At 59.3% G+C, this 13,160-nt stretch overlaps 1 protein-coding gene across 1 annotated transcript; it reads right to left on the minus strand.

Moving 5' to 3' along the window:
- Positions 1–9,755: 9,755 nt before the first annotated feature.
- Positions 9,756–12,738, minus strand: ZNF703 (zinc finger protein 703). Its single transcript, XM_069877551.1, has 2 exons — positions 12,519–12,738; positions 9,756–11,872 (listed from the first exon to the last, which is right to left on the minus strand). Exons 1-2 carry the CDS (start codon positions 12,723–12,725, stop codon positions 10,490–10,492), a joined length of 1,590 nt encoding a protein of 529 aa, XP_069733652.1. The 5' UTR covers positions 12,726–12,738; the 3' UTR covers positions 9,756–10,489.
- Between the last annotated feature and the right edge of the window lie 422 nt (positions 12,739–13,160).

Here is a 13,160-nt window from a genome sequence, read left to right on the forward strand (position 1 = left end):
GCTCCAACACCGTTGTCCCAGCACACTGGAGAGGAGCTCACCCCAAAGTTTTGCTCCACACTCCAAGCCATCCCGCAGACGCCAGCCCCGTGGCCGGGAGCCAGCATGCCAGGTCATCCTCCCAGTAAATAAAGGAGCTATGTTTCCAGCCCCCCGACGCTGTTTTCTAAAAGGAAATGATTAATGGTGCTTGGAAACCACAATTCATCCCAGGAAAGAAAGTAGATTTACCCGAAACATGCGTGAGAATTAGCACTCGGAACAGGTCCTAGAACAGAGGAGGGGAAACTAATGGCAAACAGAGCCTGTCTGTGAGCAAACACCCTCAGAAAACATGGGCTGGAGGAGCTGGGATGGAATAGGGGTGAGAGGAGGGGAGCAGTCACCAGACCTGGGTCTCCCCAGGGCTGGAAACCTTGGTTGCTCCTTCCCTTTCTTTGTCACTCCTGAAGCCGGGATGGTCACAGTGGAGGAGAAGGAAAAACTCCTCCCATGGGCCTTCCAGTGCAGCACAGGGAAGGAAGAATGTTGCTGTGGGATCCAAAATGGTCCTTTCCAAGTGTCCCAGAGGTACATGGGACCAGGGAGAATCACAGAATCATAGAATAGTTTGGGTTGGAAGGGACCTCGACGTCCATCCCTTTCCACCTCTGCCCTGGGCAGGGACACCTCCCACTGGATCAGGGGCTCCAAGCCACATCCAGCCTGGCATTGAACCCCTCCAGGGATGGGAAACAGAGAATTCCTACCTGCAAATACTGAATACTTCAGAAAAATCCCAGCTTTGGGCTGGAGGATGAGTCCCACCCTGTTCCTGCCAATGGGAACTACCAGGATGGCTGGGAGGGGAAGGGTCTCCCTTGGAACGAACCAGGGACCCGTGGCATGGATTTATTACCTGATTTCAGAGATAAAAGCACGATCTCTGCCCTGGATCACAGCAGCGCCCAGACCCATGCAGGACCTGTCCTGTGAGCAGCACAGAGTTGCTCCGAAAGGACTCCAGGAGCTTTGAAAGGACTCCAAAAAGGTGATTGATTTGTGGGATTGCGGGAAGGGCTGGGGAAGACTCTGCAAGGTGCTGAGCCCAGGTCAGGAGTCAGCCCTGTCCCGGTGATTTATTCAGTGTGGGATAATGTAAGTGACAGGAGGGAAAAAAAACCCAAAAATCCATGGAGGAGGTGCAGCTTCATCCCCTTGGCCGAGAGTTACGGCAAGAACTGAGCCAGGGAACAGATAGTTGGATTTCCCTAGTTTCTCCCTTCAAATAAATCACAACTCCAGAGCCCTTTAAACTCTGCAATCTGATCTGTTCCAATAAGGAAGGGAATGAAAGGCTGCGTCTCACTGGAAGCCTCCCGAGCCATAAATCTCCTATGTACAAACACATACCAGATTTCCAAGGGCATTTATTTTATTGTATTGTTTTAACAGAAAAATCAAACTGCAATAAACTCAGTCCCTCATTAGCTGTCTCTGTGTCCTGGCCAAACACTGCTAATGAATAAAAGCAGGATAAAGGAATGTGGCTGTCAGTCAAAGGCTCGGCCAGGCGCTGACCCCCGAAAGGCGCTTCCCTGCGAGCCCCACAGAGGCATCAGGATGCAAAGGAGCCAAGGGGCCAGCTCCTGCACTGCCCATTGCTGCAGGTTTGATCAAATCCATGGATCCAGCATCCCTTCCTGGGACCCAGAATCCCTGCCATGGATCCAGCATCCCTTCCTGGGACCCAGAATCCCTGCCATGGATCCAGCATCCCTGCCACAGCCCCAGAATCCCACACAAGGATCCAACATCCCTGCCTGCCCCACAACCCAGCAGCTGGAATTTAGTTTAGGAGGTTCTCGCATTAAGTTTGTTGTGGCCCCTGATGTTGTCCACCCCAAGCGAGATGCTTGAGAGCAGCACAGGGTGGTTTGGATGGGGGACACACACGTGTCCCTATCCCACCAGGTTCCATGAAGCTGCCCATGGGAAGAGGCTGGCAGGACTATGTCTAAACTCATAAAACACGGGGTCAAACATCACTCTGTTGACAGCTGGGGCAGTTTCAGGGTTGTCGGTCATTAATCATCCACTGACAGTCCTGCAGGGTCTCGAGGGGGATGGGGACATGCCTGGCACTGGTGTTGATGTAAGATGACACAGTCCCCAGCGCCCCACACCGAGCATCCATCAGATTTTCCCCGAGTTCCCCTGGGGAACGCAGGCTGAGGGTGCAGGCACGGTGCTGTCACATTCCCAGGTGCAGGAGATGCAGCGACACGGTCTGATCTGGGGGAAAAAAAGAAAAATAAAAAAAATGGAAATAACCCCTGAGCTGCCTGGGAAAGAGAAAAGAGCCTGTCTGCAGGATTTATGGCGCTGGCGCGGCCAAGCCAGAGAGCCCAGAGCAGCACCCGCGCCGCGCAGGTCCCGCCTCAGCCCACGGAGAAATTCCTTACTTATTGAATCACATTTGTCATCCCTAAATACATATGCAGGCCCGTGTTTCTGAATCCATAAACATCTTTAACTAACTCCGCTCAGCGAGGCCTCTTTCAGCAGTAATTTATATTTAACTTTTTCCATATGCGGAGCCTGTCGCGTTGGTGTCATTTCCGGGAAAACCAGGGGGGTTTGGGGGGATCGGGGGGAGCCGGAGGGGGGTGCAGCGTGTCTTGGCCCGCTGGAGCAGCCCGGCTGCTGGCACGGCGCGAGAAATCCACCCGGCAGAGCCAGTGCTCATTAATCATTTGAACTACTAAACTGCCAGCTCCTTTCAAGATCTTTCAAGAAGTGTTTTCACCCAAAATAGAGTTGAAAACGCGCCGGGCTCTACTTTCAGAGTCTCATCCATCTGGCCATTATAGGGAGTGTCAGGCGGCTCTGACAGACAAGGCTGCTCTGTTCGAGGGGCCTCGGCTCCCGCAACCTGTCATATCGCGGGGCTGATCGCATCTGACAGCTCCATTTGTACCTACCCAAGAGATAAAATGGCCCTTCACAGCGGTGGAGGCGAGGGATGCACGGGGGTACCCAGGGGCAGTGGTGGGATGCGGGATGCCAGTAGCATCCCTGGTACCCCACTCTGCCCCAGGGAGATAACCAGCCCCCCAAAACCTCATCCCTGCACCGTGCTGGAGTGCGAGCAGGCGGGCGTCAGCATACAACGTGGTGTGCACCCTGGAGCAAAAGCCCAGGAGGCAGAGGGGCTGCATGGAGCATCCCCTGCCAAGGTCCCAGAGCCACCAGCCCTGCGCTGGCCTCCATCTCCCTCCAAAGTCATCTGCAAGTGTGCTGGACGCAAACCCCAGCAGTATGAGCCAGATCTTCAAGATGAGAGGACAGACCCCAATGCCCTGAGAGCTTCCTCAGGAAGCCAGGATTCCAGGAAACCAGCTGCCTGGTGCTCCCTAGGGAAAAAAACCTGCTGATCCTATGCCAGGACCTCTCCTGGTTTTCATCCCTGGAGAAGCCGGGCAGATTCATCAGCCAGCGGTGGAGCAGAGTCTGTGTGAGGGCCACAGATGCAGGATCTGCTGGTGCATGCTGCAGGATTCCCTGGCTGGTGCCACACCAGTGCACACAAGCCACGAAAGTCTGGGAATTATCAATGCTGCAGTCAAGGCAGAGCACATCTCTGCAGCTGGAGGAGCAGGCGAGATGTGCACCCAGTGAGCTCTTCCCAAGCAGTTGCTCCTAATACAATATTCATCCAGAGCCTGGGAGACACGCAGGAACCCCAGAAGGAACAAAGGTCTTTTTGGCTCCATTTCCCAGCAGCCCAGATGGCAAATTCCCTTTCCCAGCCTTGCCCTGCATGGAGATGTTATCTGGGCCAGGTTGAGAAATCATCTTCTTGCAGAGCTTGGGTTGCTTGCTCCCTGTGACAAATTAGTGACTCCCTCTGCGCCCAGCTCCCCCTTTGCTTCGTGTCATTTCCCACAGAATGTGGCTCTTCCCATCCTGGAGGGAGGACCTGGCCGCCGTCCTGCTCCAGCTCCTCAGATGTCACCGAGCCTGTGCAGGGAATAGGAATGAAACCCTGTGAAGGTAACCATTGCTCCAGCAGAAACAATTTGTCACTTCTACAGGCGCTCCCAGTCTCCGCCGAGGGAGGAAGGAGCAGCCCCATCCTTGGGCAGGTGCTGGCCTCGAGCCTTGATGGTGAAAGGGCCAGTTGCTCCCTGTTCCCACGAGAGAAAGTGGGAGAGGAGCACAGCAACACCTGGGTCTGGGTAGTAGCGAGCAAACAAGCCAGGAGACAATAATGCAGCAAATCTTTTGGGTGCTTCAGCCTCCCCTCCCCAGCTGGAGAGGAGCATGGAGAAAACGGTGGGGGCTCAGTAAGATCCAGTGCATCCTCAAACACTTCAGGCCCACTTCTCCTCTCACAGGCCCCCAACTGCCCCTCCTGTGGGAGCTGCTCGCAGATGCAGCACTGGTACCCACAGGCTGCCACCAGGCCCTTTTTCTTCAGACAAGATGCATCTCCCCCTCACAGCAAAGCGCTGGTGGCTGGCAGGGATGCACAAGCTGCTGTGATGGGCACAGCCACAGGTGTGGACACCGACACCAGTGTGACCCCCTGTGCCACCAGGGAGTTGTCCTTTTGCAGACAAGAAAAAGATCCTTCCAGTTCTCTGCTCAGGCAGGATGCCTGCAGGCTGGGTTTACAGGTGATGATAAAGCCCTACAGATGCCCAGGATGCTGCATGTCCTTCAGCTGCCTCCAGGTTTTGCCAGGCCAGGAATGCTGCGGCTCTTGGTGCTGGCAAGGATGATCCCCAGTGTTGAGGCACTGGTGTAGGTTGCGTTGCACCCCGCACAGCATCGAGCATGCCACCCAGCTCTGCTCAGCCCGTCGGGGTCAGCTCTGCTGCACGTCCCACTGACCTCTTCTTGCAAAGGCAGCTTCTGCGTGGGTCCATCCTTGCAGGGGTCACACCCCCCGTTCCATCTCCTGCACCGTGCTGGAAGGTGGGATGAAGGCACAGTAAAGCTGCTCCAGGAGGTTTCCATAAGCACTGCATTAGAAAACATTATGGCCTGTGGAAATCTTTTTGTTATTGTGAACTGAGCTAAAGGAACACACTCTGTAAAGCGAGCTGTCAGCCGAGCGTCTCCCCCAGCGTTCTCCAGTGAGCGTTTAGCTGAGACATTTGTGTATACAGAATTATGACTCTTCAGTTATTCACCATGATAATAAACAGAGATAACTATTAACCATGCATCACAGTAATGAACAGTATCGCTTACACGCACACCGGTGTAAATCTGCGCGCGCAGAGCCCGTGTTCTGCAGGGAATGGCTGCAGCCCAGCACTGGCACGGGCTCAGCCGCAGGACCTGGGGGTTTTGCAGCCTGCCAGCAGCTCCGTGCCGGGTTGCCCAGGATTTGTGGGTCAGCCTTGGCAGCCAGGATCAGGCACTGCAGAAAACGGAGGAGCCATGGCCATGGGTCATGCTGGGCACTTCAAGGGGTAACTGGTGTCCAGCCAGAACCGGGTGTCCTGGTACAACAGGAAAGGTGCTGATGCGCTGCTGCCACAAGCTGACAACGATGTCGCTGGAAGGATTCACTCTGCACACCGATCTATGGCCAGGGAAATGACAGCAGCAGCTCTTCAGATGTTGTTCAAAGCCACATGAAAGCACTCTCCCACCTGCGGCGCTCCTGGTCACCGCATGACCCCAAGTGCTCTTCACGCTGGGGGTCTCCCTGGTCACCTCGAGTTCTTTGCTCTTCTCCCAGCGCCTCTTCCATCGTTTGTGCTGTCCTGCTGCTCGAAGAGGCTGGAGGCAAAGCCCCAGCCAGGGCAGCGCAGGGCTCGCGGCAGCAATCCAGGGGGGCAGCTTCGCACCCCAGTACACGCAGGCTGCCCCGTGCGCTCCGTGTCGCCGCTGCTGGCTGCTCCCTTCCCGGCTGTGACACGCAGCTCTGGGCAACAGCACCTCTGTCTCCAAGCATGGGTCTGTCCCTCCGGGTCTGCTCTCAGCACACGCAGCACCCAGCGTCCCCCAAAGCCAACTCTGGCCTGTGGGCTGGACGCGGGTGAGGAGATGGGAGAAGTCCACACCGCTCCAGCTGAGAGGACAAACACAGGGCCCGTATTCTCCGGGGCTTCCACCAGGGCTCGTTTTGAAAGAAAAGCTGCTTTATGCGGCTGAGAAACCTCTCATCCGCCCACCACGGCTTCTGCTCCGGCCCTTGCCTCTGCAGCCTGACCTGACCTTCTCTTGGCGGGCGCGCAGCAGCCCTCGAAGGCTCCGTGCTCCGGTCTGGGCTCTGAAACGCCTTGTACGTCTGCGGGCAGACACCTCTGCATCACCTAAAAGACACTGGGGATTTGCGTGCCGGAGAGGAAGGAAAACAAAACAACAAAAAAAAGAAATATATGGCCTCGCTCGCTCGTTCACATATTTATTAGGTGGACACCTCATCTGTGGTCGGCTGGGCTTGGGGCTTTACAAACGAGGATATTTATAAGGCCCGCAGCGCGGCAGAGCGGCTCTGCGTGTGCGTCCAAGTCGCTCCTTCCCCAGCACAAGGGATAATGTTGCCTTTGTTCGGCTGCCTGCGACGGGCCGGCCCAGCGCGGGGAAGCGTTCCGTGCTGCCTGGCTGGGCCCCTCCGCCGCGCACCACGCGGCCCTGCCCGCTCGCCCTTTCAATAGCGCACAGTCCCGCTCCCTCCATCCCCACCGCGGCCCCGGCAACTGCCGCCATAAATCAATGGGAAAATAGAGGCTGCCAGTTAGACTAAACAAGTGCATTTGCAAGGATTGCTAACCCTCATTAATCACCCTGACAGTCCTAAAAACACATTTCCCCTTTAATGACTGTATTTGGATAATCGGAGCTTTTTCCTCGCGGCGCGGGGTGAGTGACGGCGGGCGCGATTGTGGCCAGCGCCATCGCTGGGGTCACCCGCGAGTCAAGCGCCGGAGGTCCCCGGCAGCTCGGGGCGAGCTGGAGGAGTTTTTGTTGTGCGATAGGGAAGGGAACCACCTACTCAACCCCAAATCCAACAGCCCCGCATCCGACACCCACCTGGGTCACCCCAGCCCCTGCCCAAACCCACCTCCTGCCGGCTGGCTATGAAAGAGCCTTTTTTTTCTGTCACTCCACGTTCCCTTTAGGTGACTTTTGCCTTCCAGAGAGGTTTGAAACCTCGCACATTTTTCTGTATAAATGATGCAACACATTAATGCACAGCACATTATGAAAATGGTAATTCAAACCCATACAACTCTAAATTAAGCCATACATTATCCGACCCACTCAGCCATATATTTTGTAGAAAGACAGGATTGAATCAAATCAAACCGAAACTGTGGAGTGCAGGTTGTTAGACAGAATGATTAATAAAGTGCATCCCAGCACTCTTATTATAAAATGAATTCCGCAGTAACCTGGGCATGCATTAGATAGGGAGTTATTTAATATGTTGGCAACACAATCACTCCCCAGCAGATAAAGCCCCCAAGCGCCGGCTGCGATCAGATGATACTTTGCAGTGTTTACACAGCCTGGCCCTGGTGCTGCAGTCTTTAGGGAGGGGAAAATGTATTCCTCAGGGAAGCTTGTGCACAGCGGGATGTATCCGAGCAGCATCCAGCTCCCACCATCAACGGGTGGAAGAGGAAGGGGCTCAGATTTGGAGCTGGGGAGAGGGGAGATGGACCTTTGCTGTAAGGGATGCAGCCAGCAGCTTGGCTCTCTCCGGCAGGAGGACTCTGGGCAGCCCCCAGACCCGGTATCAGTTGCATCAGGCTGATGTGCCTCGTGGGCATCACGGCATCGCCCTCTCGCCCCACAGCACGAGGCTCTAGAAGAGGCGCTGGCAGCAGAGCCGCCTGGAAAACACCAGGGAGAAGCACGGTAGAACAAATAGTCAGGGACCCACAATAGGTGCAGCGTTTCAGAGCTGCGATTTGCGCCAGGGAACGACGGTGCCAAGCGAGGCCGACATGGAGCAGCAGGGGTGGGGGCCACATCCAGGGAGCAGCGATGCTCCTGAGGGCCAGGCGACCCGGTGAGCCTTTATATGCCGCCATGCAACTCCATGGCAGAGGGGACGGCAGCCCAGGAGCCGCCTCGCTGATGCTCTGCCCACCACTGTTCTCTGGGGAGGATCAGCTGCACCACCCAGAGCTAAAGCCCTCAGCATCCAGCTGGGGTGCAGGGACAGGAGACACGGGCACGGCCGTGCAGCCCGGGCTGGGCATCCCTGTCCTGCCGCTGCCCACTGAGCAGAGCAAAAAACCACAGCAAAGCCCTCTCCAAACCCAGTCCTTCAAATCCCAGGCCCTCATCCCAAAAGAGTGGGACCACCATGGGCAAAGCCGGCCATGAGCCACCTTCACAGGACACGAGCCACCTTCACAGCAAGATGAGGGGCAGCCACGGACCCACAGATTCTCCCGTTCCCAGCCCCAGGGGGGCTCGGGGACAGTGCTCCACCAGCCAAAGGGAATCCAAGCCCCCAGGCTCTCCATTTCCCAGACATCAGATGTGGGTTTGCAGCAGGAGACCTCGAGCAGGGCCCTCCCTGCCAGCCACACTGGCAGGGACAGGCAGGAAAATCCAGATCCCATCGGCAAAACAAGCCCTTGGTTTAAGCACATTATTTTTCAGCTCAAAGGACACAAAGGAATTTAAACACAGGGCATAAGGCAATATAGAGAAGGCAATTAACTGGGATTAATTGCATGACTCACCCAAAAACGCAACAGGAGCAAAGCACTCGACAGCAGGGAAAATAAAAGTGATGTGGGGCAATAGGAGCCCGCGGGATTTCACGGGGGCACAGCTGGGGGTTCTGCTGGGATGCTGCTGGGATAAAAGCCCATTCCTTGGGGAGCAAGGCGGGCAGAGGGGCAGCAGGATGGAACCCCCCTGCCTGCCCTTCCCTGGCTGCCAGGAGGGACGGGAGCGATACCCACGGCAGGGCCAGTTATGAACACCCAGCACGCTGCTTGTACAGCCAGAGAGAGGGAGTCGGGGGAGACACAGAACTGGTAGCAAAGAGATGGAATGGGGGAGACACAGAGCTGGGAGCAAAGAGATGGAATGGGGGGGACACACAAAACTGGGAGCAAAGAGATGGAATGGGGGGACACACAAAACTGGGAGCAAAGAGATGGAATGGGGGGACACACAAAACTGGGAGCAAAGAGATGGAATTGGGGGAGACACACAAAACTGGGAGCAAAGAGATGGAATGTGGGGGGGAAAGGGCAGATTCGGAAAAGATGGAATGGGAGGACAGACTTGGAAAAGAACGAATGGGAAGAGGAATACCAGCTCAGCACCCACTCTCTGCTGCCCACACCTCCACAAAGGAGGGGGTCTGGACGCCCATTTACATCGCAATTCCACCCTAAACCTCAATTCCTGCCTGGCTGCAGCCGGGAGCAGGATCTCCCGCTGCTCCCCACAGCATCCCGGGGTGGGGGACACCGGGGGCTCCCCGCGTCCATCCCAGCTCAACCGCCTTCTCGAACCTTCCCTCGGCTGCCACACGCAGCGACCCACCGCGATGCAGAGAGTCAGGACCCCCCTTTTCCTCCTAACACCCCCAAAGCAGTGTGTGTGGGGGGCAGTGATGCCCTGGGAGAGGTGCAGGGCTGGGGGCCCCCCCAAAGGCTCCGGGGGTGCCCGCGGCCACCACGAGGTGGCGCCAGGAGCCCGTGGAGCCCCCAAAGCAGAGAAGGGGGGGCCCAGAGCATAAAGGGGGGGACCCAGGGATGAGAGAAGACACCACAGGGTGGATATAACCAAGAGTCATTTATTAACAAAATAAGACTTACCAAGCCGGAGTTCATCCACCCGCCACGCTCGCCGCCCTCCCGCTGCTCCGGCCGGGGGGGTCCGGGGTGCGCCCGCCGCTCTTCGGGGTCCCCCCCTGCATCCCCAAGGGATGGGGACCACGCCGGAGCCCCCGCTCCTGCATCCCAGGGGATGGGGCTGCGCTGGAGGCACGGAGCGGCCAAGGCTTCGCCCCCTCCGGCCGCCCCCAAACGCGGCAAAAAAAAAAAAAATCAAAAAAACAAAATTAAAAAAAAAAATCGAAAATTAAAAAAAATACATCTGTTAAGTTTACAAATGCAGAACAGAATCCCAGAACGATAAAGGCGGAGGGGGAGGAGGAAAAACGCCTTTTTGTTTTAAATCCTTGTGTGTCAGGAGTCATGCAAGAATTTCTCACGGGGTAAATTAAGAAGGAGGAGGGGGAAAAAAAAATGCAAAAGAAACAGAAGGGAAAAATCAAAGCCCCGCACCTGCAAAGGAAAGAGGGGTTTTTTTCCTTTTTTTTTTCTGTTTTTTTCTGGGTTTTTTTTTTTTTTTTTTTGGACACAGACTTTTTGCATACCATCGCTTCAGTGGTGGATTAATGCACTTATATTCCCAGCTTTAAGCTAACATACAGTAAATAAATACAGAGTCCAAGGAGGGAGCGAGGGGTGCGGAGAGGCCGGAGCAGGGGCAGGGGCTGCGGTGGTTACTGATATCCCAGTGCAGAAGCTGACGTTAGTCTTTGGCCGTAGAGCGCGTACGGAGAGTAGTAAGGTCCGGCGGCCGGCAAGGAGGGCACGGGCAGGGCGCCAGCCGTGGGCAAATGGCTCTTCCCGTAGGGATGGTACCTGTTTAGTCCCAAAGTGTGTGGGCTCCTCAAGGAAAGGGAGGCCGGTAACGTGTTGGGGCTCCCGGGGGCGGCGGGTGGGAGGTGGAGGTGGCAGGAGGCTGCGGAGCCCAGCCCGGAGGAGGTAGGGTAACCCGCCAAGAGTTTCTCGGCCCCCGGTAAAGCCGTGTGGGTCCGTAGGTGGGTGAGCAGCTCCTCCGAGGTGGCAAACCTCTTGTCGCAGGGTCCGCTGGCAGACACCCAGTTGCATATGTGGGGCAGGGGGTCGTTCTGCAGCATGAAGCCGTAGGTGTAGAGGGGGTGGCCCGGCAGGCTGGGGGTGCCGCTGGAGGAGAGCGTGGTGTGCACCGAGTGCAGGGGGTGCGTGGGGTACACCAGGGGGTATCCGCTCTTCAGGCTGCCGGGGTCGTGCACGCAGCTGGAGCAGTTGCTGGAGCCCAGGTGCGAGGCGCTGTGGTAGCTCAGGCAATAGGGGTCTCGGCATAATCCCTGCATGAAGGAGGGCGGCGAGGCCCCGGTCAGCGGGCTGGAGCTGGGCGGCTTCCCTGGCAGCCCCAGCGCCCCCGGCAGCTGGCTGCCCACCAGCCCCGGCTTGGTGGGATCCAGCCCGGGCACGAACTGCGACGGGTAGCCGGCGTAGGCGCCCACGATGGAGCCGTGGTAGCCGATGCTGGAGGGAGGCAGCGGAAAGACGGAGTGACCGGGCTTGTAGGGCGACACTGGGGCCACATGGCCGGCCGGTGGCAAGGCGGGGGGCTCCGATTTGCGCCCCGAGGGGGGCTCGCCGTGCGCCCCAGGCTCCGCCGCCCCGCGCCCCAGCCCCACGCCCGTGCCCTCGGGGCTCGGTTTGCTCCCCTCAGGCTCCTTCTTCTCCTCGGCACCCTTGGGGTCCGCGTGCTGCGGCGAGGCCCCCCGAGAGCTGCCGGGCGAGGCGGCGGCATGCGGGGGGAACGGCGGGCACGCGGCGCTGGGCACCCGAAAGCCGGCTTTGTCCGTGCCACCCTCCTTGCGGGGCTCCCCGCCGCCTTTCGAGTAGGGTTTGAAGCTGGACTTGTCCTCGGTCGGGGCGTCCCCGCTGCCGGGGGGCTTCAGGGCGGTGGGGCGGGCGGTGGGCTCCTTGTCAGCGGCGGGCAGCCCGGCGGAGGCCACGGCGTTCAGCTTGGACGAGGGCGGCGGGTCGGGTTTGCCAATCTGCGAGCAGGTCTGGGCCAGCAGGGCCAGCGGGCTCTTCTTGGCGTCCAGCTGCGGGGGGAGCGGAGCCGGTCAGGGCTGGGGGGACCCCAACAGCGCCCACGCAGCCCCCCAATGCCACCCCCAGGACCCCCCGGGCCAGCGGGGCAGCGCTCGGAGAAGAGCCAGGGAGAGGGGATGGGGGACGCGCTGAACCAGGGAGGAGAGCCGGGATGAGGGGGAGCAGGGAGGAGAACCGGGATGGGTTTGGAGGGGAAGCAGGGAGGAGAACCGGGATGGGTTTGGAGGGGAAGCAGGGAGGAGAACCGGGATGGGTTTGGAGGGGAAGCAGGGAGGAGAACCGGGACGGGTTTTTGGGGGAGCCCCAGGCGGGGATGAGCCCGTCCGGGAAGAGCCAGGATCGCAGACCGGGCTGAGCCCTGCCGGGAGCCTCGGGAAGAGCCGGGATCAGGGCTCGGGAGGAGCCTGCAGCCCCGGGTTGGGAACAGCCCGGCCGGGAGGAGGACGGGGAGCAGCCGGGGTGGGAAGAGCCGGGATCGCTAGACCGGGACGAGCTCAACCGGGAGGAGACTCGGGAGCCACGGAGGAAACCGGGAGCGCTCGACACGGCTAAGCCGGGAGGATCCGGGTAGGGGAGAAGCGGGATGGGCTCAGCCGGGAGAGGAGCCGCGAGGAGCGGGGAAGAGCCGCGACTGACCTCGATGGGGCTGACGGGCGTGGAGGAGAGCGGCTGCAGGTACTCGGGGTGCAGGAGGTGCCCGCCGTGCGCGCTGAGCATCTTCAGGACGCGGATGGGCAGCCGGCCGGCCTGTCGCTGCGGGTCGGCGGGGGGCGGCCGGGGCGAGGGGGCCGCTCCGCGGCTCGGCGGGGTCCTCGGCCGGGGCCCGCCGGGGGCCGCGCTCATTTGGGGCGGGGGGAGCCGGGGTGGGGGGGGGGGGGCGGCCGGGCCGGGCCGGGCGGCGGAGCGGCGGCAGCGGCGGCCCCGGCGAGACGAGCCCGCGGCCCCCGGCCCCGCGCGTCTAATACCCCGCGGGAGGGGCGGCACCGGGGCGGGGCCGGGGAGGGGCCGGGAGGAACCGGGGGGGAGAGCGGGGAGCGGGGGGAGAGGGGGACGGGGGGGAGAGGGGGAGAGGGGGGAACGGGGGGAGAGAGGGGACGGGGAGAAGGGGGAACGGGGGAGAGAGGGGAACAGGGGAGAGAGGGGAGCGAGGGGAGAGGGGGACGGGGGGGAGAGGGTAATGGGGGAGAGGGGAACGGGGAGAAGGGGGAACGGGGGGAGAGGGGAACGGGGGGGGAACGGGGGGGGAACGGGGGAGAGGGGAACGAGGGAGAGAGGGGA

The sequence above is a fragment of the Phaenicophaeus curvirostris genome, chromosome 27, assembly GCF_032191515.1.
Source record: "Phaenicophaeus curvirostris isolate KB17595 chromosome 27, BPBGC_Pcur_1.0, whole genome shotgun sequence".
In the NCBI taxonomy this organism is placed as follows: Eukaryota; Metazoa; Chordata; class Aves; order Cuculiformes; family Cuculidae; genus Phaenicophaeus; species Phaenicophaeus curvirostris.